Source organism: Rhinolophus ferrumequinum, chromosome 26 (genome assembly GCF_004115265.2).
Source record: "Rhinolophus ferrumequinum isolate MPI-CBG mRhiFer1 chromosome 26, mRhiFer1_v1.p, whole genome shotgun sequence".
Lineage (NCBI taxonomy): Eukaryota > Metazoa > Chordata > Mammalia > Chiroptera > Rhinolophidae > Rhinolophus > Rhinolophus ferrumequinum.
This window is the reverse complement of record NC_046309.1, coordinates 17,521,565-17,548,988: the sequence shown is the minus strand read 5'-3', so window position 1 is coordinate 17,548,988 and position 27,424 is coordinate 17,521,565. Positions and strand designations below refer to the sequence as shown.

The 27,424-nt window shown below is 43.5% G+C and overlaps 1 protein-coding gene and 1 non-coding gene across 2 annotated transcripts; one reads left to right on the top strand and one right to left on the bottom strand.

Moving 5' to 3' along the window:
* Positions 1 to 1,050: 1,050 nt before the first annotated feature.
* RBM28 (RNA binding motif protein 28) lies at positions 1,051 to 27,424 on the bottom strand. Its single transcript, XM_033099201.1, has 19 exons — positions 27,198 to 27,424; positions 23,705 to 23,863; positions 23,304 to 23,398; positions 22,821 to 22,896; positions 21,621 to 21,713; positions 20,760 to 20,831; positions 19,777 to 19,978; positions 19,479 to 19,615; positions 17,986 to 18,058; positions 16,433 to 16,542; positions 13,516 to 13,589; positions 12,584 to 12,719; positions 11,520 to 11,584; positions 9,634 to 9,792; positions 7,675 to 7,824; positions 7,270 to 7,344; positions 4,220 to 4,476; positions 3,531 to 3,630; positions 1,051 to 1,593 (listed from the first exon to the last, which is right to left on the bottom strand). The coding sequence occupies exons 1-19, from the start codon at positions 27,313 to 27,315 to the stop codon at positions 1,459 to 1,461; spliced, it is 2,286 nt and encodes a 761-aa protein (XP_032955092.1). The 5' UTR covers positions 27,316 to 27,424; the 3' UTR covers positions 1,051 to 1,458.
* LOC117018360 (U6 spliceosomal RNA) lies at positions 14,954 to 15,061 on the top strand. Its single transcript, XR_004422220.1, has one exon. It is a non-coding gene; the product is annotated as a U6 spliceosomal RNA (small nuclear RNA).

The window sequence follows — 27,424 nt, the reverse complement described above, 5'->3', positions numbered from 1 at the left end:
CATTTTGTTTCCATCTGACGTTTGGATTTCCTTGACCAACTGGTCATTACACTCGTCTTATGGGTGTGGGCTGGCCAGCGCAGAACACCCGCAGCTCACTCGAGACTGCCCATTTCTCATACAGCCTAACGGTCCTATTACATTTGTGGTCGCCATACTGTTTCCTCATAATGTGAATTCAATTGCCTTTAACTCTCCCATCAGAACTTGTGCAATGGAGTTTTTGAACCCAAGTGAGGGAATTTATGTTTGATCCCTGTGGCTTTCATCTTATCAGATTCAGGCTATCATGATCTTTTTGGAGCTCAACTCTAATATTCACTATCCTTCCCAGCTTTTGAGACACCTGTAAATTTTGAAAAGAAATGAAAGCCATGTCTACCCTCTCTGAGGTTAAAAAGAATATGAACATAGATACGAATAAATTAGAAAAAGAGTTTAGAGCCAGAAAGGATCACACAAAACCTTTAAACAGGGTAACAGAATTCAGTGATAGGGGCAGGACAGAAGGGAGGGGAAGGAAAGACCTATTTTAGTCACTCCAGGAGGTGGTGACAGCTCAGTGGAGAGCTAAGTGATAAGCAAAAGATCTGCAGGGAAAACTCTCCAGGCCTTATCCTACATATGAGGAACCTGAGGTCCAGGGAGTCTGTGTCTGGTTCAAGGCCAGCGTTAGGTAAAGGCAGGTCAGGCTAGGCCTAGGCCTCATGCTCACTGCCTCCCCGCCACCCCCTGCCTCTCTGTCCTCAGCGGGGGTGCTCGGTGAGAGAAATGCAGGTTCTCCCCAGCCAGGCTGGGGTCTGTGGGTCACTGCAAATCAATTTCTTGTCAACCAACAATAACCCACTCGTTTGGCAAATAATTATCTGGTGTTGCTCTCTGCTAACCCCCACTACCCTCAATTACTTTCCAAGTTTCTCCCACATTCAGAGATTAGGTTGGAAATCATTTTTCTCTGCTCTTTCTTAATCAATTCCTGCAGTATATAGGACTGTAACTGAATTAGAGTTAGTGATGTCAAAAATGTTCATAAATAGTAAAGGATTCACATATATTAGAAATAGTTTTTTATTCAAAAAGCCACAAAATATCATACTTAGACAAGACACAACAAAATATACATCTTAAAAATTCAATACTCAAGAATGCATTTTATAATTGTTTCCATTTGAGAAACAAAGAATTAAAATGGGTAATAATTAGACACATCTCCGCACAATAATCTGGACAACGTATAAGAAGCATCGCGATGTTTTTCTGATGTTTCTCATTGTGGTGAACACACCCGGGAGGGATCAAAGCTCAGATGTGCACAGCCCAGGGAGCCCATCAACAAAGTGGCCGTGCCCTCCGCAGGTTTCTTTCCCTCAGTAAATGACACTGGGGGTAGGAGTGCGGAAGAACCTGGGTACTTTACCAAGAAGCACACAATCCACCTTCCAATCCAGTCTGCGGGCATCAACTGTCAAACCACTTGCTCCTCTTTGCAAGAGGTGCTCCTTTCGAAGGTCCCAATAATTTCTGCTTATATTGTTCAACTAGCTGGTTGAAGCGAATTTCTGTCCTATTTCCCTTAGTTTTTTTCTTAGGTACCTACAAATGAAAGGTAACGAAACATAAGATAATTTCAAGCATTCAATATCACCTTACCTTACAGCCATCCAAGAGAGAAGATAAGTAGGTACAGAGAGCTTGTTCACCGTGAGAGGGGGACTTCTAGAGAGTGAGCCTTAGAGAGAAAACCCCAAAAAGAATCATCCGCTAGTAAGAAATCAGACTAGGAATGCATACGAGAAGGGCCCCCTAAAACACTGTTCATGTGTTTCCGAGGCCTCTCCCAAGTGCTCCCTTGAATCACCTCACAGATGAGTTAGCCAGAGTCTGGAGGTTCTCACATAACCTTTTCCTCACCAAGAGCACTGCTGCTGAGATCTCAGAGACAGAGCTCTGCAGGACAGTGTGACATAGGCCGGACACTTCCCAGACACACAGATTTCTTGAGTATGACGGGAAACTAACACTTCTGATACCCTTAAAAGAAAGGGACTCAGGAAGGGGAAAAGAAAGCTTGAGCTCAAATGTTCAAAACCTGGGGACTACCATTTTTTCCTAAAACGAACTAGGGCTCCTTGGAAAAATGGCTAATGCCAGGACCAGGGGAGAAATATACAAACTAAGCTGGGACATCTGGTTGTACTAGAAAGCAAAGACACTAATAAAGGACTTGGGAGTGTCAGCCTGAAGGGGCTGCTGCGGACCTAAAATGGGACAAAAATAATGACTGCATTTGATGGAAATTCATCAAGTATATAAAAACTCAAAAATTCATGATACTAAAAATATCTCATTGGTCACCACAGTAGGTTGATAGGGCACCAACTCACTATTCTGGAAATTGATAAAGAGAAAAAAAGTCAAGCATTCATCCTGCCTTTCCTATATAAATGGTATTCATAGAAACCAAACAGTTGAAAAGGGAAGATTCTTTTTTCTAGAATTCTATTAAAAATGCAAAAAATTGATAAAATTAGGAAGTCACCATTCTGCAACCAATATTGAAAAAACGGATCCAGAAAACAACCATCAGTGGGTGCTAAAACCATCAGGTGACAGGGTGATGGGGGACTTTACAAATAGTAAGATAAGGGCAGACAATCCCTCCACCTACTGATGAATCAGAACATCACCAAAATCGGGACAGCCGGACACTTTGTGCCTTATGATGCGATGCAACAGAAAGCACACAGCTTCACCTATGAAATACTTCTGCCAAGCAAACTGAACTTGAACCTCACCAAGTCTGTAAATCTGACCAAGGTACAGGAACACGGGGTGTTCCAGGAGCCAAGTAAAATGACACCACAGGGAAGCGAGCAGCTAAACTCGAAATGTAATACTTTCTAAAAAACTAATGACCTGGTTTCTCCAACAAATTAACAACATGGAAAAAAGGGGCTGGCGAGGAAGACTGGATGCTGTAGGGAAAAAGGTTTAAGAGATAAAAACCAAATGTAACTCGTGGACTTGATTTGCACCCTGATTCACGCTAACCAACTATAAAAAATACACATTTTTGAGGCAGGTGGGTACATTTTAATATAGGCTGTGTATTAAATGATATTAAGGGCTTCTTATTAATTGCATTAGAGGTGACGATGGCAGTGTGTGTTTGTGTGTGTGTGTGTAAGGCCTGATCAGCTGAAGGTGCATTCTGGGGTATTTTTCTGAGCAATCTACCTCATTTCCACATGAGGTATATTTACATGTGAAGCAGAGTGTGCTTTCATATCCTGTGTAGGGGATAGGTAAAAGAAGACAATTATCGAAGCATGTAACCAGTATGTGAAGGTGTATTTTCCTATTCGCCCCCCTTTTAGGACTGTGTACCTCAACATCCTCTGAAAAGCTGCAGTCCTGCTTGTAACTGCAATCTTGAAGCTCTCTCTGTCTGTCAACTCATCCAAGCACAAAAGGCAATGCCGGCCCCAGTGGAGCCTGTCACACCAAAGCTCCCTGCCCCACAGACTCACCTGCTGGGAAAACAATTTCTGCTTCTCTTGCTTCCGCTGGTTTATCTGGGGCTTTGGTTTTTTGGGAGGGAGAGACTTCACTTTGCCTTTGTCCCGCAACCTGAAACAATATGGTCAAGTGTGACCCTGAGTTCTTCCTCTAATTGGCACCCCTGAGGTTCTCTCAGCTGGGAAGATAAAACGCCTTTTGTTATACTGGCTTTTTCTAAGCCCATAATAAGTCATTCTAAAAAGGGATACTGCAACAGAATGTCCTAAGGCTCAACATTTGTGTATTTGTTTTTCATTTGGGCTGAAAACCTCAAGAGAATCCCAAAAACCTTCATTTATTTAACAATTTTTTTTTAAGATCGACTTTTGTTTATAGCACTAATCGATTGCCCAAAACAGAAACTATCGGGGAACGTTAAGTAGCTGGGCCTCTGCTGACAGAACCATCTCAGAAGAGGAGAAGAATGACATGAAAGCCAGCCCTGGAAGGCTCCTCCAAGCCCCTATGCCAGTCCTGTCCCGGCCCCCTCGTAGTCCAGGAATGACATCTCTGCTTGTGCTTTCACCCTTAAAATGTGGGACTGGCACAGCACTAAGCATCCCTTTTATCCAAACAAAAGGCACAGAGGAAAAGAGCTACGCAGAATGCAACGCTCGATAAGCCACCCACTGCTCTGTGCTGCCATCCCATATCTCACCTAATTTTGGGGCCTCGGTGTGAGGGGAGAGCCAGAATCTTTCTTCTCTTCTTCCCATCAGGCAGCTCCACCTGCTCCACTTCGGCCTTGGTCTGGAATCCTGTCCATGTGACAGAGCCCGCCTTCCCCTTCTGCTCTAGGGGAGCCTTGTTTCGCTCCTGCGTGTGGGTTTGAGCTGCTTTCCGCTGCTGGTCTTTTCCAAGCTCTGGCTGCTCCTGCTGGGGCTCACCAGTTACAGACTTGGATTTCATTTTTTGCTGCATAAAACAAGAGAGTACCATCTGGTTTCTGGATGAGGTTTATGTGCTGGAAACACTCAGCAGAAGAGAAGAAGCCTTATGTGAGCTTGGTGAAAAAAGGGGAATTCTTTCCCCAAAAAGTTAGCGACCACAGGAAAGTCAATACAAGTAGTCCACAGGCCCTGATATAGTAACAGATAATTACAAAATAGGGGGCACAGAATAACCATTTCCCTTCCTATATGCAGAAACGGGGAAAATACATGCACTCCCAACACTTGAAAGCCAGTAGGGAAGAAAAAAGGCGAGTAGCATGGGACAATCAAAGGCCTAACAAATGTGTAATGGAAATACCAGAAAGAGAAGAAAGAAAGAAACAAGAAATATTTGAAGTGGGCCGGCCAGCCTGGTGGCTCAGGTAGCTGGAGCTCAGTGCTCCTAACTCAAAAGGCTGCTGGTTTGATTCCCACATGGGCCAGTGGGCTCTCAACCACAAGGTTGCCGGTTCAACTCCTCGAGCCCCGCAAGGGATGGTGGGCTGCACCCCCTGCAACTAAGATTGAACACAGCACCTTGAGCTGAGCTGCCACTGAGCTCCTGGATGGCTCCGTTGGTTGGAGCGCGTCCTCTCAACCACAAGGCTGCCTGTTCGACTCCCGCAAGGGATGGTGGGCTGCGCCCCCTACAACTAGCAATGGCAATTGGACCTGGAGCTGAGCTGCGCCCTCCACAACTAAGACTGAAAGGACAAGAACTTGAAGCTGAATGGCACCATCCACAACTAAGATTGAAGGGACAACAACTTCACTTGGAAAAAAGTCCTGGATGTACACACTGTTCCCCAATAAAGTTCTGTTCCCCGTCCCCAATAAAATCTTTAAAAAAAAAAAAAAGTATTTGAAGTAATAAAGGCTGAGAAGTTTCCAAAATGAATGACAGGCAGTAAACCCCAGACCCAGAGAGCTCAACGAATAACAAACAAGATAAATACCTAAAAATCTATACCTAGGTATATATCAAACTGCAGAAATCAAAGAGAAAGAAAAATTCTTGAAAGAAGCCAGAGGGGAGGGGAGTCCCTTACCTACAGAGGAACAAAGATGATTATATTGGATTCTCTATAGAGGAAATATTTAAAGTTTTTTGGGAGGGTAAATCACCAACCTAGGATTCTGTATGCAGTGCAATTATCTTTCAAAAGTGAAGGGGAAAGAAAGATTTTTCTCAAACAAAACATTAAAGAAAATGTCATCAGTAGACATGCCTTGCACGAAATACTAAATGTATTTTTTCAGAGAAGGAAATGACCTAGGTCAGAAATTCGAATCTACATAAAGAAAGGAAGAGCATCACAACAGGAATAAATGAAGTGAAGGCAAGATGCTGTGCGAAAGAAGGTATAACGGATGGTACATATTTATGTTGAACTGAAGGGGAAAAAGAAAAAGAAGATACACACGAAATTAATGTAGTTATTTTGTCCTTTTCACCTTAAAAATCTAGATAGGCACACTGATCTATCACATGCCTGTTATGTGTCAGTCTCTGCTTCTAAGTGGTAAGGGTACAGCTGGGAAGAACAGTGTCTGCCTTTCAGGATTCACAGCCCAGTGGAGATAAGAGTCACATACAAAAATAAAAAACTAAAGAAGAGTTTAAGTAAGTTCATGAAGGTACAAGTAATGAGGTCTTATTTCTTTTGAGAGACGGGAAAATGCTACTTGAGGAAGCACATTTGATCTGAATATGGAAACCGAGTCAGGTGAAAGGAGCACTTTGACAGAGAAAGCAGTGTGTACATAAGTGCAGACAACAAATAAAGCCATCTGACTTTCTCTGTAGCTTCAGAATCAACTCCTGAAGCAATAAATGGCTCATGGCAGTAAATAATTCTACACCCAGAATAACAAAGTTGCCTTGAACAATAACCAGATCCCAGGTTTTCCAACCCAGGTCCACTGTATTAACCACTGAACCTGCTCTATTGGTCATGCTCGTGGTGTCCACCACAGCGATTGCAAAGGTGTGGTATACATGCAAGTTAAGATGTAACAGCGATGAGAGCTGTCAGAGTTACGGTTTCAAGAATAACCTGGTCCTGTATGCCCCGGGGGAAGATGACAAGAGAATGAATGCTGACTGTGTGCTGATGTTTATGCGGACAACTGACGGGCATTATCTCATTTCACCTTCATCAACCATGTGAGGCAGATGCTGCTAACCCCATGTTACAAACTCGAAACTGAAGCTGACAGGTAGCAACTTGCCAAGAGACTCAGAAAGCGGCAGAGGCTCGGTTTGAACACCAGTATTCCTATCCCCAAAGTCCCCCTTCTTTCCTCTACACCACACTAGACTAAAACCAGTACTAAAAGCATCAGGCATCACACTTCTGGAGCCATCTAAGAAGAAAAAAGAATTACGGAAGAGACAGCGCAAATCTACGGGGACTGCACAACTTCAGTCCTGGCCATTCCCTTTGGTCCTGTGTCATTGGCAAGCACTGTACAGACGTGACTGGTACTATCAGTCTGCTTCTCCTCTCTCCTTCCTTTCCCTTCTGAGGAGGTACAACCAGACACGCAAGCAGAGAAGGTGGCCTGGACAGTTCTAGGAGACTAAGAGGAAAGGGTAACAAAGAACCTGCTAAGAGAGCAGAGCCGCAAACTGAACCACACAGAAGCTTAAACATGGCCTTTAACACGTGTTTTAACTGAACTGTACACTTAAACATAGTAAGTTTATGTTATATGTTATGCACCACAATTAAAAGAAAACAACAAAAACAGAAAAAACACTTCAGTTTTGTACCTGGCTGCGCTGGATCCTCAGTTCCTTTATCTTAAGTTTCCTTCGATCTTCCAAGGAGAACTCCACTATTGGTCTCTGTGTCAGGAGGCAGAATGTAATTCATTAGAGTTCTTAACCTGCGTGCAACGAGCTGAGCTGCCCCCCAGCCTCCAATGCCCTTGTTTTGCAATTCAGAGCTGGCAGCTCACTTGCTCTACTTAAAGGGAGGGGGCAGTTCTGCAAGCGGTCTATCCAATGTAGAGTTCCTTCCATCGTACCACCTGAATCACTGCTCTCTGCCTCCACCCACTTGCTACTCTTTCCCATTGCTCGAATGTCGGAGGGCACTGGACGTGAAGGAGAGGGAGGAACGGTTTCTGCAAACAGCCCTCAGGGGAGCAGCTCTCCCCACAGGATGAGGCTCACCTTCTGAGGCCCAAAGATTTCCGGATTGTTGTTGATGTGGCGTAGGGCTGCCAGGGCATGCTCGTGCTCCTGGAACTCGGCAAAGGCGTAGCCCAGGGACTGCCCCTTCATTTTCCCGTGAATGCCTCTCAGGTCTCGCATCACCCTACACTATGAGAGCAAGACTAAGAATCAGGAATTACAGGGTGAGGAAGCTTCAAAGATTCAGTAAGAAATCACGGGATGGGGACAGACTCTTCATCGATAGCATGACCATCACAAATAACACTTATGAACGTCGGTCTTCTCGGAGTACAATTATTGAGAGCACAAAACAAATTAAATAGATATTTTCTTGCTTTCTAAGAGTTTATAGATATCAACACAGATCTACGAATAAGCATGTATCAACTTCTCAAGGAAAAATTATAATAGTTAACTGCTGACAATGTGCACAAGTTGAGAGGTCGGTGGTACTTGAAGGTGGATATTAAGTTATCACTGAGGATGCAGTGCTGCCATGGATCTCTCACTAAAGAAACCACTCAGAAAGGAAATTACTGAGGAAGGCAAGGAAGAAGGCTTGATGGCTTTAGATAAGAAAAACATCTCAGGCATGGGGAAGAGCCCGCCCAACATCTCAGAAATACAGGAAGAAGCTTCAGCTGTCTTTGCTTGGAGCTCAGATCCTCTCTGATGTGATTTTCCCCTAATTCCTTAAGCTGGATGTAAGAGCATCCTGGGGCACCGAGGTACAGTAGGGAATTTGGGGATAACTACTCACTCACATGCTATTACTTTTAGATGCTGCAGTTCTCATTTAATGGAGAGGTATAGGTATTCAGGATACTGGGATGCTGAATTTGGTATATGTCCACTATCTACTCTCTGCTTAGAACTGTGCTCTGTACCGCAGGGATATCAAGAAAAGCATAAAATGAGGTTCCTGGAGTCAAGAAGCTTACTATCTTGCTGAGACACTATACTTACACATATAAAAGAATTAAGGAGAAAATTAAATATAATGCAAATATTGTAAAACACATAAATTCCTCTAAATCATGACAAGCTTTAAATGTGCAGACATTCATTAAGTATTGTGGATGTTGAGGAGAAATTACAGAACTGACCCCTATGCTAGTAACACTGAACAGTTTTACCAAGAGCGGTGTCAGACATGTGCTGATCTGCTCACGTTCTCTCATGTAATTCCCCCACTACCAATACCATACATTTTGGTGAGGCTTTCGGGGATGAGGAGATGTGTGGGGTGATGAAACAGAACAAAGCAGATTCTCAATAACAGTTATGTTCCTTTCTACTAAATACTGATCAAGAGAGTACTCCGTGCCAGGTACAATGCCAGGACTGGGAACGGACAACGCCTACCCTCAAAGAGCTCAGTCTGCTCAAAGAAATGACAGACAGACAATCCCAGGACAGTGTACCAGTAAGTGCTATGATGGCGCAAAGGCACCGTGGGGGCACAGGAGAGGCTTCTGTTCTCACACAGTCTGACCAAGTCTTTGGTGACTCCAGTGTTTACCTACCTAAGTTGCTGCAGGCCTGTGTGGCCCCCTGTACTCCCTGTAGGGCACTGAGGACTCTTCCCATAGGCGAAGAGCCCAAAGGGTAGTAAAATGCTCTTTGAAAGAGCAAAGTACACAGATTACTTCTCTGCAAGAAAATGAACCTTACAGCACCTGCTCTAATGCTGAGCACACAGCAGGCACCCAACAAATGCTCGCTGAAGTCATTCACGGGGCCCTGACTTCCTCACATTCTGCTGTAATTTGGTCAGATGTGAAAGGCAGTTCTTAGAAGAGGAAAAAACCATGAAAACTGCCAAATGCAGCCCTGTCTGTAGACCATGTGTCCGAAAGAAAATGTGTCAGTCTGCTGGCACCACAGCCTGAAAACGCATGCTCGGTCTGACCAGGACCAACAGCAGTGCTCTGAGCGGGCAGGGCCGACTCTCACCTCCTTGATGTGCACCCCCTGCTCCCCTCTTGTGGCATTCAGCAGCAGCTTTCGGAGCTGTTTGTCATCCACGGCCTTGGGGAGATTGTGCAGGCACAGCCGGGTCCGGGAGACAAAGATATTCTGGTCCTTCAGTTTCTGATGCTTTAGTAACTCAAACTGAAAGAACAAATTGTTAACAATACCATCCACCCTTTAAAGAGAGTTTTCCAAAAGGAGCGAACCATGACCCGATCCAATCACCACACATACAGAAAGCAGGGAAATCACCCAGCCTGCAGCCTTAGGATGCCCAGCACAGGGAAAAAGGTGCAAGGAGGCAAGATGGTGGGTAGGTGGTATGGTCATGAGTGGAGTGAGACTGAATTAGAAATCCATCCCTAACTGCAGAAGTTACATGAAGCTTTTTAAGCCTCGTTTTCCACCTACAAAGTGGAACTGTAGATCAGAATAGAATACCAATCTCTCAGCAGTACACAAGGCTGAGAGGAGGAAACACACATGAAATCTTGAGCTCAAAACTCGACGTGGAGCAAACCGTAACACTGTAGTCAACATCTATGCCCAGCCTTGATCTACCCACCCACTCAATCTAACTGTCCTTCCAAAAGAAAATGGGATTTATTTAAAGACTACTTGAGAGAACGTCTCTACTCTGCCACCTTGAGGCAAAGGAATGCTATGAGCACAGAAACGAATTGTTTCTAAAGACGCTGGTCCAGGGGCAGCCTGTCTCTAAAGTGAAAAGATGATCTTCTCCTGACTTGCTTTTAAAATTAGGTTAGTAGAAAGAAGTTTTCAATTACAATTTTTCTTTCATCAAGTCTTCTCATTCCTGCTGCTCCTTATTTGGCAAAGGCACCAAAAAAAAATGAAAACAAAAAAAACCCCACAAAACAAACAGATACTCTGGAAATGAATAGTAAAGGGAAATTTGAAGAGGCTATCATGCCGAAGTTCAACAGTCTGATTTTTCTCCCAGGAAAAGCTGTACTTGCTATGAATTATAATGCACGTAACCTAGTGAGCTTTTTGCTAGAAAAATTCATTCAAACTGAAAAATTAAATATGTCACTATTGCACTGTGACCAGAAAAAGGCACATAGTGCCGCCCAAATACCAGGTGCTTACTACCAAAAAAAAAAGGGCTGGGAATGGTAGTGTCGACAGAAACCACACAGAGAAAACACACATGGCCTCTCACTGTCGTTATATTCCCCTCTGCATCCATCATCTTCTGCATTCAGCTTCCACAGCTAATTCTTTAATGGTTATGCATCTTTACCATCCTAGGCTGGCTTCGCTTTTTGAAAGTAAGCTATTTGGGCAAAAGTAAAAATTACTGGGAACTAACATTACGGAGCAGCAAAGGAATTTAATGGTGTCAGTTAGCAGTGGAAATTCCCACAATACCGAGTTTTCCTAAAATAATTTTATGATCTGGAGATATTACCCTCCTCCCCAAAATGGACATCTTAACTATTCCGTCCAAGACCCACACTTACCGCCTTCCCTACGAACTCCAGCCCATGCTGAACTTTCTTACGTTATTCTGCGTTTATATGGACAGTTCATTATACACAGCGCCAGCCTCCCTGTGTCTATGCATGAACCTCAAGCATACTATCAGCAAACATTTACTGCTGAGCATTAGGAAAATAAATCAGATCCAGTTCTTATAATGGCATACATGCTGACACATTATGGATAATGTGGGGTTATTTGCTATTTCACCTGTGTGCTTCTTTTCTCTCTAATAACCGTGTAAGTAGGGCCTGTCACCCATACTTGGGTCTTTGATGAGGACCTCTAGCCTTCACTAACTATAATTTATTGATTTATAATAAGTTGTGCAGGACCCGAAGGCTGGAGCCTAACCTCCTTACCCGTTCTCGTTTGGCCATGTCAGCAGCGCTCACACCCTCTGCTGCCTTCGTCCCAGCACGAATCACTGCAGAAAGAGGGAAAAAGGCCAAGACATCAGCAAGGGAATTTTCACTGAGCAACAAGAGGAATGTGATTTGAATGATGCAAGTTTTTGTACAGGGCCCAGAGGACTACGCTGGCCAGGACACAGAGGGCAGGTCCAGAAATGGGCTACAGGGCTTTTGGGCAGGTCCAGAAATGGGCTACAGGGCTAAGTTGTCAGCTCAGAACCGCTCTCAAGGACTAACACGCCGAACATTTTGTTATTTTGTTCCTCTTCTGCTTCCCGCCCCTCAAAGAAGCTTCATGCACATGTCCAAACTCAGATGGACAGGCCTAGAGGAAGTTCTGAAAAGAAGGACATTTTAGGCATTTAGGCTGCAAAAATGCTCCCCCTGTAACTTGCCCTTGGAATTTCGCTGCGCCGCATGTACTTGGGGGCCCTTACTAAGTGGTGAAAAGAGCCACATCGCCATGTAGACACCTAGTGGGCTAATGGCCCAACGTGACTAGTCCAGGCTGTGCAGCCGTCCAGCAGGTGGCCTGACAAATACTGTATGACCCAGAGAAAGGGATTCTTTTTTTTCAATTAGAGCTAATTTCTGATTATCTTTCTGGCATTAAGGGAAAGGTACTCTGTGCACATTTGAAATCCATGAATGATCCAAAAGAATAATTTTAGTCATAATTTTCACTCCTTCAGAAAAACCCTTATGAGAAATGACTACAAGAAGCAAAGGTAATTTGAGTTTCCCCCCACCTTTGCCCTGCCAATCCTCTGAAGACAAGGTCTAAAGACAAGCAGGCAGAAAAGAGAACAGGGCTGGTTCATCTACAAACTGGGTGAAGGTTTCCTAACAGAATGCCACATCTGCTAAAATGGAATAATAATATAACATTGCTAAAGAGGACATTTGGGTTCTTAATGTGAAACATGCCCCCAAACATAGCATTGCTGGGTCACTGTCACAGCACAGGGCCAGCTACTCAGAGGCCTGGTTCACGTCTCCCGTCCACAACGCACAGCCTTCTCGGGCCAGATACAGGTTCCGGGTTCCGGTTGGCTTCTTCACTGTCTTTGTCCGGAGCTTGGCAGCCTCGTCACGGGTCACAGCCAAGTCCACCTTGAGCTGCCGGCCATCCAGTTTAAGCCCACCACCCTGCAACAGATTGCAACCTGCTCTTAAAATGCATAACAAGGAACAACTAAGTACCCGACAAGAACACCAAGTAAAGGGAAACAGCAGACCCTGATGAAGCTATGGAACCAACCTCAAGATGTTTTAGCCCAGCTAACAGTATTTAATATAGCTGTGCAAAAGGCCATGTGTGTACTTAAGGCGGTCAGCAAGAAGTAATTTATTTTATGGTAGTTTGATTAGGCCCAAATTGAAGAAAATGATCTGTTAACAGGCAATTTTTTAATATTCTAAAGAAAGCTAATGAAATGGCAGTGTTAACGCTACTCAAGAAAATTTAACAGACCATGGCAATACAAGATAACTATCTCAAAACAATTTATAGTTGGTTATAGAATACACAGAAGAATTCTCCATCGCCACACACTTTCTCTCTCAGACGTTTACCCACTTCACAGCTGGCCTTAGTCCCTTCCTGCCCCAGTCTTTCACGTCATCAGCCTAGGATAGAGGCCAACATACAGATAGCGATCAATAAATATCATATGCATTATTATAGCTATTTTCTCATCTATCAAATAGGGAAAATAATTGTACTTACCTTGCATACCCCTGTAGGACTATTGTAAAGATTAGATAAGGTAACGCATGTCAAGCTTACTGCCTATCACACACTAAGTGCTCAATAAATGTTAGCTCTATTATTCCATTATTGACAATAAGAACAATAATAACGAAGCTTTGCATAAACACCAGATGTTGCCCCTCAGGGCCACTATTGTCTTAAGTTACAGGGAAAAGGAAATGTCTTCCTTACCTCAGTTTCTAGAGAAGCAGCTTCAAGGCATTTCTGAGCTGCTTCTTGAGTCATGAACTGAGCAAATGCACAACCTGCATGAAGAGACAAAATTAAGTGAGATCCTAAACTCTCCTGCCCACCAGGAAGCCAAAAACAACAATGCACATGGTGGCAGCCTGGCACAACGTGGAAGGGGTAGTAGCATCCTTTGCTGAATGCTCTGAGACAACAGGCACTATGCCAGGTACTGAAGGTTCAAAGAGAGAGAAGGTGGCACAGCTGCTCACACAATGACATTTTATTACTTCCTTCATCTTTTCCAATGTTTCTTAGAACTTGAGTCTTACAATCTCACTCCTTAACAAGAAACACCCACAAGAAATGTTAGAGAAATTCCAGTCTAATATTTAATTCAGCATCTCTTACTGCATAGCCTATTAGAGGATTTAAAAAATGAGGCAGCAACCACTTAACCCTGAAATTAATTATAGCTCTCACTGTCATCGCTGTTACTTGGGAGGCATTTGATAAGGACAGATGTGCCTCTTAGAGGAAAAGGGCCTGGCCTCGCTCCCGTGAATATAGTAGTAAACAGGAAAGCCACAGCTCAATTCGTAACTCATGCTCCAGAATCTCCGCAGGCACATCTTTCACTGGTTAGATGCAGGGTCAATCAACCCACCCTAATTTCTGCTATTGATAAAAAGCAGGTTTTATAAGCAAAGGAAAAAGTTCACTTATAGTAAAGCCCCAAAAAAGATGTTTCAGATTTTGTTAGTATTCCTTTAAACTTTAAATATTCCCTCATATACGAAAACAACACTATATTCCCTAGAGCTACTGGGGCCCTGATCTTTTGTCCCCTCCAAGAACGAATGGCAGCAGAGTAACTGAAAGGACACACGTAGCAGGCCAACCCGAGGGTCACCATCTAGTGAGGTCTTTCCTGCCTCTCCCAGGCAGCGCGGAGTGCCCCACCCTGCCGGTCCTCCACTCACGTCTCTATGATAGCACTGGCCAGGTGGCATCGCCCCCAAAAGACTGAATGCCGCAGGAACAAGGGCCATATTTCTTGGCTGTTTCTATAGCCCTAGCACCTACCAGTGTTCTGCATTAATAGACACTCAATATGAAGAAACAAACAAGAAGAAATAAACAATATGTAGAAAGTTTCTTATAGGCAGATTAGCCTATTTGTCCAATATGAAGAAAATGGGTACTTCTCTCTGAATGGGTAAGAAATTTATCATTGTAATTTCCAGGGTCAGTACTAGGTTCAGTCTTAACGCTTCCCTAAAAGTCTGCAGATAATATTTAGCTCTTCCAGGCAGTGAAATGGCATGTGACAGGGATAAACTGGAAGAGGAGGTCATAGTTGTGTGATTGAATAGTGAGAAAAAGTGCCAGGAAAATTTACTATGAGCTCGGGAAAGACACGCATTAAGAAAAACTAACGGTCCTCGCTTCAGCAGCACATATACTAAAATTGGAATGATGTAGAAAAGATCAGCACGACCCCCTGTGCACGGATGACATGCAAATTCATGAAGCATTCCACATTTTGGGCTCTGGCCTCCTCACCCCCTTTGCTGATTAGCTCAGAAGAAACAGTGAGTCAAAGCATAATGTATGGCACTCAATAGAAAAATTGTGACTTTTCACTATAAAAATATTTTTTTAAAAAAAAGTGACGAAACCTATGCTTATCAAGCTCATTAACTCTCAACTAACATTAACAGACCAAGAAAGAGACTGAAGCAAGTCAACTGTAGAGTACTTTCTGAAAATATCAACCCAATACACCACGCAATCAAAAAGGGGCAAAAGATATCATCAAAGTAAAGCAATATCCTACTGTACTTGGAATATTCTATGCAATTCTAGTTGCCTATTTTTAGAAAAACATACTGGAAATGGAGAAGGTCCAAGAAGTATAATTGAATATCAGAGCTTAAGGCACCTTAAGTGATTACTCTAGTTGAACTCACTCATTTTGCAGATAAGAAACTGAAGCTCACAGTGGTTAAATGATTTGTGCAAAATCACTCAGCTGGTCTATGGCTTAGCTGGGATTAGATCCCTAATCTCCAGGAAGCAGTTCAGTTTTCTTTCCATCATACTGCCTTATGTACATCTTTTTTAGCTGAGTAAAACCCAGAAATGATCAGGTCTCATCGGTTTGGAAAATAAGGAGGTTTAGAATGGAGGTTGTTAATCCACAGATAGGCTCCAGGGGGTCCACAAACCCTCAGAAGCGGCATTTTTCTGAGGATAGGGTTCATAACTTTTGGTAGGTCTCAAAGGAATCAAGAATAAGAATGAATTAAGAATTCACTGCTTTCGGAGAACTGCAATTGATGAAATCAAAAGACTATGAACAGGTTGAAAAGATGCTTATCTAACAGCAGTATACTAGAAGGAGGAGTAGTCAACCCTTGAAACTCAAAAAAAGAGCTTTAGGGAAAAAAAAACAAACCTAAGGCAGCACTGCTGTTACATAGTTTTTTCTGCTTGTCGCCACTGCAACAAAGTTTCTGTCAGCTTCCCCCCCCCCCCCCAACAAACGTAACTGAAAAAGGTTTAACTGAAAAAGGTTTCAGTAATTTCAAGCAATGTGTAATGATGAATACCCAGGAGATGCTATCACATTTGAAATTCAAAGAACAACAAATGGAATTCATTACCCTAAACTAAATAAGCAAGGGCTTAAAAGCTTAGACAAAATGATGGCTGGCAGCACCATGAAAGATACTCAGTTTGACATCATAGAAGACAACCTCAGAACGCTTTTGGCACTTCTGCGAACCACAGAAACCTCAGCTGGATGGACTGTGGACCCCTCCGAACGGCACACATTATGTTCTCACGTAACCTAGTCAGTGCCCATGGCACTGGTCCCAATTCTTTCAGGGCCTGACCAGCTGACAGCAAATACCTTTAGAATGTTCTGTGTCTGGATGCAAGACAACACGGACATATTTAAGATCTCCAAATTGCTGAAGGAGTTCCCCAAGGTCTTCTTCCTCTGAGTCAAAGGACAGGTTTCTGTGGAAGACAATCAGGTTACAAGAAAGGTCAATGACAAAAGTGAGACCCCGTGTTCCGGTACAGGGTGAGTGAGTCAGACACCAACGGAAGTGGTTCCCTTGCTCATGACCACTCTCTTGATGAGATTAAAAAATGTCAGAAGGAGGTTTTGTTCTACTGAATCTCAACATGGTGTAAAGGTTCCTTACATCCCCAGCTATGCACAGCCTTCCAGGTGTAAGAAAAACAGTGCCAAATAAATATCTACAATTTTACTTCTCTTATACTCAGTTAACTTCTATGAATGATTCTATCTCATGGAGTAACTGAAATAAAAAAAAAAAAAAGTTCTGCAATAAGACACATCCTAGCTACATTGTTTCTGCTAATTTGCCTCATCATGTACATAGTTTTCTTTCTCCCAACCCTTTACCTTCCTAAGTTTTTTATTAATTGAAAAGATGTATAAGAAGTGGTACCCTTGGTACTGAGGTCACAGGCTTCTTCCCTCCTGTTAGAATCCTCTATGAATACAAAATTATTTATACAGCAATTCTATGTAACACAGTAAAAAAATTATGGAGACCCATGCAGTAAAGGAAGAAAATGGGTTACAGCACAGCATGTATAGGCTAAATTCATCTTGGTAAATATTTATGACGATGTGGGCACATGTGTGGGTGTTCTCTGAGTAGCGATTAAGGTTAATTTTTTTTGTGTGTCTTTTTGCACATTTATTTCCTACAGTAAACATAAATTACTTATATAACAAAAACAATCTTAAAAGATTGTACAAGAGGATAAAATACACATCTCCAAGATAAGACTCAAATGGCCCTGCAAATTGGTACTTCAGAAAGGACGAGAAGGCATGTTTGAGGCGTGCTGATGACATCCCGACCTTCTGAAAATGTCATTCTATTGCAGTCAGTAGGACGAAAAAAGCAATGGCAGCATAAAGGAAAACCTCTCTCCATCTGACTCCCTCTCTCAGTTTTCCTAGAAACAGAGGGGGATGCCTTACTTTATTCTGGACACCACTTCAGCAAATAAGTTGGGCAAGAAGACAGAAATTGGGACAAGTGGGGTCACTTGTCCCCAGCACTCCCATTAAAACAAAGGCCAGAAAGCAACATGTTTCTAATAGTTGAAGAACTGATTCGTTCCAAACAATGCCACCCCAATTACAAAGAATGAAATCCAAATGATGTCAAGATATGAAGAACCGTGTTATTTACCTTTGTGGAGAGTTTTGATTCTCCTACATTTTTCACTGCTTGGTATGTTCCTAGGGCCAGATGTGCTAATGGTCTTAGAAGCATCTAACTTTCTGGCTTAGCTAACAGAATTAGTGTGAAAAAGAAGAAGAAAGAGGAAGGGAGGAAGGAAAGGAGGGAGGGAAGGAAGAGAAACCTATGAAGGCAACAGAAATAGAGTAGTCCTCGAGATAAAAAGGCATACCTAATAAAAACAGTTTTCCCTTCATTCACATCTGAGGGTAATTTCCTCTTCTTTTTCTTTGAGACTTGTACATCTAAAGCAAAAAGAAAAACAACAAACTGAAAAATACTAATGCAAGGTATGTAACAAAGGGCTAACTTCTTAAATACTATACGAGTATAAAGATCTTGCATAAACCCATAACGAAAATCCAGTTAAAAATGAATAAAGGATATGGAAATAAATGTATAAAAAGATGCTCAAACTCACTCATAATTAAAAGAAAAACATAGCATAAGAAATGAGGTACTATTTTTCACCAACAGCTTGGCAAAAAAAAACAAAGATAGATGAAATCCAACATAGTCATGGTGTAGGGGAAAAAAGAGATTTCCATGTACTGTTATGACAGTGTAAACTTTTTGGAAACATAAAACATGTAGAATATTTGAGAAGAAAAAGAAGCACATACATTCACACACAAATATACACTATATTATACGTGTGTATTTTTACTTATACAGGTATTAATTATCTTACATACACCAGAAACATGTAACACTTGTTGTCTCTGGGAAGGGCCCTAAGTGGCTGAGGATCTAGATATAAGAAAGACTCACTATTTGCTTTTAAGACTAGACATGTATGTTTATACACAGGAGCTTTCTGGAAGCATACAAAGGAAACAACAGTGGTTACTTTGAGGGAATGCTGGGGGATTGGTGAGGAACTTCTGTTTTCTATATTATACTCTCCTGCACAGTATTTTTCATTAATGTTCTCTTATTAACATGTATTAGTCCTGTAATTTTTTCAAGTGAAAGAAAGGTAAGAGACAGCTGAATCTGGCTGTAGAACGTAAGATTTTATAGTCCCTTCAGTATAAACGTTTCTTTGATTCTACGGTGTCTATCATTCTCTTCTCAAGGAAGACGCTTATTTCCTCAGATTTCTTGTATGGTCAAACCAACATGCCAGACTAACAGAAAAGGAAGCAGAAGGGAGTGATTTGATGAGTAAATAAAAACTTCCATCTAGACAAACTAAAGGCTCAGGTACTGACCATTACTCATTCTGTAATGACCTGCTCCCCTCAATGAAAGCATTGAGTTTGCCCCAACATTCTTGATAAAGGGAGCAATAGTGTTTGGCTACCATTTTACAATATCCCCCAAGAGGTCCCTTATCCCACCTCAAAAGAGCTGTTTAAAATCCACCGTGGTGTAAGATGTAATATCCTGTTTATCCAGTAATTCATTCAACGTGGATAATCAAGAGGCAGAGCCTGAGCATTAAGCTAGGTCTTAAGTCCCCGATGAATCTTAACCCTCAAACACATTCCAAACTCATTTAAAAAAACAAAAGCAAAAAGCCGTTAGAGGGAACATGAAGTTTTCGTTTTCAGCATTTAAACATAAAAGGGACAGGACACCGTAGGGTCCTCGTTAAAGGGGCCTGCGCTGCACTGATGGCAGCTCTCGGTAACTAATCTAATGTGAAGGTCCCAGGCAAACCTTCCTCCTCGTGCTCGTCGGGGTCGCTGTCGCTCGGAGTCGGTTCCTCTCCAACACTCTCTCTTTCCTCCAGGTCGCTGTCCTCATCGGAACGATCCTCGTCACTGCTTTCGGCGGATGCGGCCCTCTTGACTGCTCTGCAATGGCAAGGTCAGAACTAAGGGTCTGGGCTGACAGAGGGGTCTCTCCAATTTCATGACACGTGTCAGCTCTACAGTGATGAGGGCAGGGATTGATTCTCCCCCAGAGACAATCCTGAATCTTCCTCTGATGTCTCAGAACAAGCTGAACTGCTTACCTCTTCTGAATTTGCACAGGCTTGGTCCCCTTTGCTTCTTTCTTCTCATCCTCCTCTTCATCATCACCATCATCACCATCCTCCTCCTCCTCCTCCTCCTCCTCCTCTTCTTCCTCCTCCTCTTCCTCTCCCACATCCTCTTCTTTCCTGACGTTCTCTTTACCTAATTTCTGACGTTTAGGTTCAGGTTTCCTCTCCTCACCTAAACAGGAAGGTAAAAAAAGTTAGGAATTAATTCAGTATCTAAAACAAGGTTACTTTAACAAGACTAACCACTACCCTCAAGTTCCTAGTTCATTTGTTTTCACAGAATCTCATATATTTTTCTTACTATATATAAATAGGAAAAAGTGTAAGGGAGAAAAACAAAACACAAACACTAACAAAAGCCCCTCATCACTGAGATCCCCTTGGAGTCCGCCCCCTTCATCAGAGGCCTGCAGGTTAATCTGGCTCAGAATGAGGAAGGAACCACCGAGCCTCCACAAATCGCTACCATCATGCACCACGGCCAGCACAACGCTCACTCTGAAGCTTGGCCATGAACTTTAATGTTGGTGAGTTCTGTTCTCTGAGCATCTGGTAGCTTAAAAGCCAATGGTTTTCTAAATCAAACTCAAGTTTTAAGTTTCCCTATTCTTAATGTTCCATCACTTCTTACTATGAAAAGCTGGGAAAGGCCAGCAGGTAGAGGGGACAGTGAACGCAGGCCCACTCCTCACGTACCTCCACAACCAGGAGAGGGCTTAGTCTCAGGAGATCCTATGTTTTGGGACCAGATCACCAGATGGTACACTATGAATTGACAAGCAGCTCTGGGTTTCTGAGCCAGCAGGAATTCAGCGTTTTGGGTAATCTTATGTTTTTGGTCCCTCCAGTCCAGTATCTAACTGACAGGAAGGTTGGTTCCTTTTATCACAGAGTTGTTTCCACACTCACCCCAGGACATACAACCCCTCCTAGCCAACAGCACCACGTCTTACCTGGGGCAGAGGCAGACTGTGTATTCTTATATTTATCCTTTGCCACAGCCCAATCCACAGCCACTGTCCGCCCTGTCAGACAGAAAAGTGACGTCAGAAAGCCCTTCCTCTTTTTAACATTCCTAGCTCTCGTAAATGACTTATTCACCAAACACAGCAAGCAACCAAAGGAGACAAAGAAACTGCCAATTCAGAGAATGTTGGCCCTAAAATAAAATTCCTGGTAGCTGCCTATTCTTTTTAATCCTTCCCCCGCCACTTTTTTTTTTTTTTTGATCAATGAACAGAAATTTTGCCTTTACTACACAGCCAATACACCTGGGATAAGATAGAGTTTTAAAAAATAGAACATGTTTCCTGTTAGACCAACAAGTTTCCAGTTAGACTAGCGGGAGGCAAAACAGGCATTCCGGGATAACTGGCAACGTACCCAGAAGTTAGGAAGTCTCTAAGCCAATCCCTCCTTTAGCACCTGGTGAATCAATACCCGGAGCAGTCTCACAGTCAGTTTACTAGCCCACGGATGCTGACTAATGTTCACAACCAAAAGGAAAACCTACAAATCCCACATCCCCTAGATAGCAACCTGCCTCTATCCGTGATTATTTTAGGAACATTTTTTCATTAGGGATTGCAAAGGACAATCATCACCAAAGAAAGAAAAGAGAATAATGACTTGGGTTCTTTCAAATTTAACCCTAAGATCAAGTATTAGAAATAGTTCACCAAAACAGCTTCTGTTTAGCAATGAGTCTCTCAACAATTCAAACACCTTTTGAAAATGTAGCAAGTGGGTTACTGTGCCAATTCACCCAAACACCAGAAATATCTGGGTCACTGGTGTGGGTAGAGAACACTTACCCTTTATCTCCTTCATGTTCATGCTTTTGAGGGCTTTTCCTGCTTCTAGTAGGTTTTTGAACTGAACAAAAGCAAAACCACGCATCTTTCCATCTGTGTGCAAATGTACAAAGACATTAGAAGCAGCAGGTGGGGAGCCAACAGACAGTAGAAGGAAATTATAGCAACCCAGGCTGTCAAGATGGCCAGATCCTGCCAAACAGCCAGCCCTTTGCCCATAGCTTATGTCCGACTGCTGAATATACCAGACTTGGGCTTGGGGGAGAGCATTTTCTCAAACCATAACTTATCTTCTAAAACGAGTTCTGATCTAACTAAAAATACCATTAAGGCCAGCCTGGTGGCTCAGGTGGTTGGAGCATCCTGCTCCCAATCACCAGTTCGATTCCCACATGGGCCAGTGAGCTGCGCCCTCTACAGCTAAGATTGTGAACAACAGCTCTCCTTGGAGCTGGGCTGCTGTGTGCTGCCGTGAACGGCCAGAGGTTGGCATGGGCTGCTGTGTGCTGCCATGGGCTACCGTGCGCTGCCATGAGCGGCCGGTGGCTAGCATGAGTGGCCGGCAGCCGGCGAGAACTGCCATGAGCTACTGTGAGCGGCTGACTGTCGACCAGCCACTGACTGCCTCAGCGGACTCATAATACAGCGGTACCTCAGTTTCGAACGTCTCCATTGACGAACATTTCAGTTTACGAACGCCGTAAATTTTATGGATCTATAGTATTAGATAGTAAAATTCATGCTAAATTTGCAGTTTTAGGGGTTGATTTTAAAGGTCCGGACGGATTAATCCATTTTGCATTACTTTCTATGGGGAAACTGTGCCTCAGTTTTCGAACGTTTCAGAACTCAAACGGTCTTCCGGAACCGATTATGTTTGAAAACCGAGGTACCACTGTTCCAGCATTGGCCAGGGAGCTGTGTCCTACACAACCAGACTGAGAAACAACAGCTTGAACCAGAGTGAGGAGGAAGGTGGAAGAAGGGGGAAAAATACCATCAGGGGAATAAACACTATCACATGAGTTTTGATCAAGCACTGTGCCTGACACTTCACATGTATCACATCATCGGGGACTAACAAAGAGTATGACACGAACCTCGCTTTCTAATAGTGCTTAGTGCGAGGGGGAGACGTAAAAAGACCGTTATGTGAAATACTATTAATCTGAGCCACACCAAGTGAAGGTTTGCTAGTACCTGGCTTCCTAGGGATGTTTACTTCCAGGACAGCCCCATATTGAGCAAATACTGTCTGCAAGTCATCTTCTGAACACTGAAGGCAAAAGTAAAGACAGAAAAAGAGGTATTAATGTTATCACAGCAAATAAACATGAAACATCAATTGTTAAATTAGTTCACTAGGAAAAGCTTGAATATTTTTACTACTTTTTTACTTTTGAGACTAGGACATCAAACATTTCTGAAAAGAAGACCTCTTGCTTTGTATCTAAGAGGTAAAAAGGACAGACACTATAGAGCTTTTCCTTCCCTCCCTTTCTCAGGACGGCATCTTCCCTTATTGTCTTAATAAGTTCTTGTACACAAGCCCATTTTCTGAATTCAGCAAGGCCAGGGTTCGTTCCCAGAGGCATTACGTCCAAGTTACCTTCCTGGTGAAGAGACCCACCCATGCGCACCAACAGCCTTCAGCACAGGCAGTTAGTGTGCTCTGTCACGTACCTTAAAGCTCAGATTCCGAATAATTAATCTGGCTTTCTTATCTGCCACTTTGGCTTTCGTAGGCCTCTGCTCCTTCTTTGGGGACTCTGAATTTTCTAAAAAATAAGAGGCAATGGAATAAGTCTGTGCTCCCAAACCACGCAGCATATCACGGGGAAAAAGCTACTCGCAACAGATGGCATTTACCACAGGGTTCAGTATGACAACACCCAGGACCACCAGATTTCCCGGACTTAGAAGTAAACAAAAGACTGAAATGAATGAGAAAATACAATGGATGATTTCGGATGTCGAAAGGAAACTCGAGAAGCTTTCAGTTTAGAAGCCCCTCCACCCCCACCCCACCACTCCACCTCCTCTTCACCCTGGGAGAAAACTCTCTTCGGTTCCTAGAAACTCACCACTTCCCCCCTTTTCCTTGGACTTGTTCCTCAATTTTTTCTTGGCAACAGTCACGTTGATCTTGCAGCCTTCGAAGGTGGTAATCTCCTTGAGGGCCCGCTGTACATCTTGCAGCATAGAAAAGGTGACATAGCCAAAGCCTCGACATGCCTTACTCCCTGCACAGTAAGGGGGCACAGAGACAACCGTGAGCCAAGAGCCCTAAACCAGTAAATTCTCAAAGCCCTAAGCTAGCAGATGTACTGTCAGGCCGTCTATCATCAGCTTTCCAGAGTCCTCAGGAGGGATAGAAACAAGGTTAGCATTAGTGACCCTTCCACACTTTGCTCAGAAATTGTTAGAAGCTGATTTGGTGTCCTCACTGTTGATAACTTCAAGATTATGGAAGATCCATGATATCCATTATGCCCCCTCAAATCAAAGAGAAGGAATCACCAGAGATGGTAGGAAAGACAGTATGGTAGCTTCAAAAATTACATGTAATAATGCAGCTCCTCACAGCAGATCAGTAATGATGCCTGAGGCCCTGACCAAAGAACAGCAAACAATATATAATGCTTCGGGAGCCTGTAGGTACTACTACCAGTATTTTTCTCCACCAATATAAAGGGCACAGAGAATACTAGGACCAACCAGATGAAGAGCTGCAAAATAAAAACTAACCCGCCTTTGCCCTTTTTGGTATGCTTTTTTTGATTTAACATTTTTGTTTAGTACAATTTCAAAGAGGAAAAAGACCAAGTGCTACCCAAAGAAGAGACACAGCTCACATGCTCTGCTTCTTTTTCAACTACACTCGAACCTGCTTCAGGGTACAAGCCCTCAAACACAGGACACTGATCCACCGAAACTGCTTAAAGCCGACACCTGGCACTAGGAGAGCATACTGTGATCTGGAGACCAGTTTCTTTTCTCAGGGCGCGCTTTCTCACAAGGGCCTGCCCACTCACCTTTCAGAAAATAAAACAAAGAAAAATCAGATCTTTTCTGATCAATACAACCAAAAACAAAGCAGCTGAAACATGAAGAAATTCTGCACTGAAATAAAAGCATGTATTCACAACAAATGCCATGAACTGTTTAATGTCTGCACAAAGCACTCGCATATTTACTTGAATCCTCACGACAATCCTGTGACATTATTCCCATCTTAGAGCGTTAACCTCTAGTGGCGTTCCCAAGTCTGAGTAAGACTTCATCCCTCACTCCCTCCCTCTCATCCCACTAGATGCCACACTCTTTGCAATACATCTAGGCTGTCTGCACAGAGAAGTGTACAGTTTCTTAATCAGGGAATAAAAGCTTTCTTTAAAGCTTTAGACCATATACACAAGGTAGAAGGTAAGGTTACACGCAGCCTATATTCTGAGGTCTCAAAGAATTCCTATTCAGTGGTCTGTGCTTCCCTGAAACACAGCCATCTGGCACTGCAGCGTTTCTCAAATTGTTTTGACAACCCACAGTAATGAACGTAACTCATTGTGGAACCCAGTCCATATACATATTCTTAATACAAAATGGAACAGTTTTATGAATACTTATGCTTTACCACATATCAATATACGCCTTCTAGTTCATTTAAAAATTCTAGTCAAGACCCACTATCGGATAATGATCTGCACTTTTAAGAAACACTGCTCTATAGCCCTCTCATTCTTTCATTCAGCGACACCTATACTTAAAATGACAAAGAACTAGGCAGGTAGTGTGGCTCATAGAGCAATCAAAGCCATGTCAACAATCTGTTACTGACAAAACAGAAGCTAAGGATGGAGTGGTTGTTAGCACACTGCTAGCCTGCCTACTCACATACTAGCATACCATGGAGGGGTGGGGGGGGGGCACAAGATGCCGGTTCCCACCAATTGTTCTGCTGAAAAGCAAAAAGGCAACCAGCCACCTAGAGAGACAGCCTGACGACTTAGAAGGGAACTAAACGTTTGTTCTGGGTAACATCGGGTGCCTATCTCAAGTGTCCTTTGAAGTCCAAGTAAGAGGAAGGAATGCTTCTAAAACTAAAACCCTTCCAATTCATCCTCGTTCTAATACATGCCAACCCTCCCTCACTGAAGGGATGAGCAGCAAACAGCATGTGAAGCACACAGCAGTATTCTACAAGTCAGTAAATATCTCCCGTGGCTCACGCCAAAAACCTTGGAGTCAGACTTGACTCCTCTTTTTCTCATATTCCTACATCTGATTCATCAGCAAGTCCTCTCGGCTTGACTTCAAAAATACCCATATTCCAATCACTTTTTACGGACTCCACGGCTACCATCCTGGTCTCACACCTAAATTACTGCAAGAGCCTACTAACTGGTCTCCCTGCTTTGGTCCTATTCTCCAACAGCCTATTCTCAACACAGCAGCCTGAGAGAACCTTTCAGAACGTAAGCCAGCTCATACTTGCGGCCCCCCTGCTCAAAACCAGTAATTTCCCACCACGGAGTAAAAGCGCAAGTCCTTGCAATAGCCTACAAGGTCCGACATCATCTGGTACCCTACATGTCATCTCCTAATTCTCTTCCCTCCACTCACTTCACTCACATCACCCTGGTCTCCTTGCTCTTCCTCCAATACACGAAGCACCATCCTCTTCGGTATCCTTCAGCTTTCAGTATCCTGCTCCTCTCACTGAGAAACACGCGCACTCTCCCCTCCACCAGGCCTTCCCCGGTGACTCTACCTGCAACAGACACTCCTCTACACCCCTCCCCCCCAACACACACAAACACACACACACACACAGACTCCCTGTCCTCCCCGACTTCTCCGTCTCCTTACCATGTACCACCATTATCACCATATATTTTGCTTATTTGTCTATCAGCTGTCTTCCTCATCTCGAAGACATATATAAGAGCAAGCTTTTGGTTTGCTTTTGAGGATACTGCTGTAGCCTCACGACCTACAGGAATACAGCAGTGCCTGGCACACAGTAGGCATTCAATAAATATTTACTGAATAACTGAGTAAATGAATAACATGACGGTTAAGAGCTCCGGTGATCAAATTCTGCGTCTGCTACTTACTAGCTGTACAAATTTAAGCTAAAGGTACCGAATTTTCCGAAGCCCCAGATTCCTCGTCTGTAGAATGGGGCTGACTCCTCACCCAACAAGACTGTTGAGAAAATTAAATGAGATGACACGTGTGGAACTCAGCACTGTACCTGGCAATCGGCTGGCTCTCAATAGGCCTTACCGATGTTGTATTAAAAGTTGGTGATTTTCCTTGTTCCACAGAAGATCTTGTCTATGAGTGTGGAAAATAAACGGTCAGCGCTGTATATGCACTTAAGGGAATGCTTTGCTTTTCAGAAACGGGCTCCTAGGGCCTCATCTAGGGCAGAGTCGGTTTGGAAGAGAATTCCCAGACCTTTCTTTTGGGGGCGGGTCAAGACTGACAGCACGCCGGGGTCTGGGACGACGTCCTCGCCCCCGCCCCTCTCCCAGAAACCCCGGCCCTGTCTTCGACCACCCCGCCCCCTACCTTTCTCAGTCACCACGAAGCACTGCTTCACCGGCCCCACCTGACTGAACAGCTCCTCTAGCTGCTCACTGCGGGCCGAGGGAGGAAGGCGGCTCACAAACAAGGTCAGCCCAGCCATGAGGCCGGGAAACACAAGCGCGAGGCCGCGAGGGAACCAGGCCGGAGCACGCGAGGCCAGGGGCTGGCTTCAGGCGTCAGAGCACGCCAGGTTGCCGGGAGATTCCGGA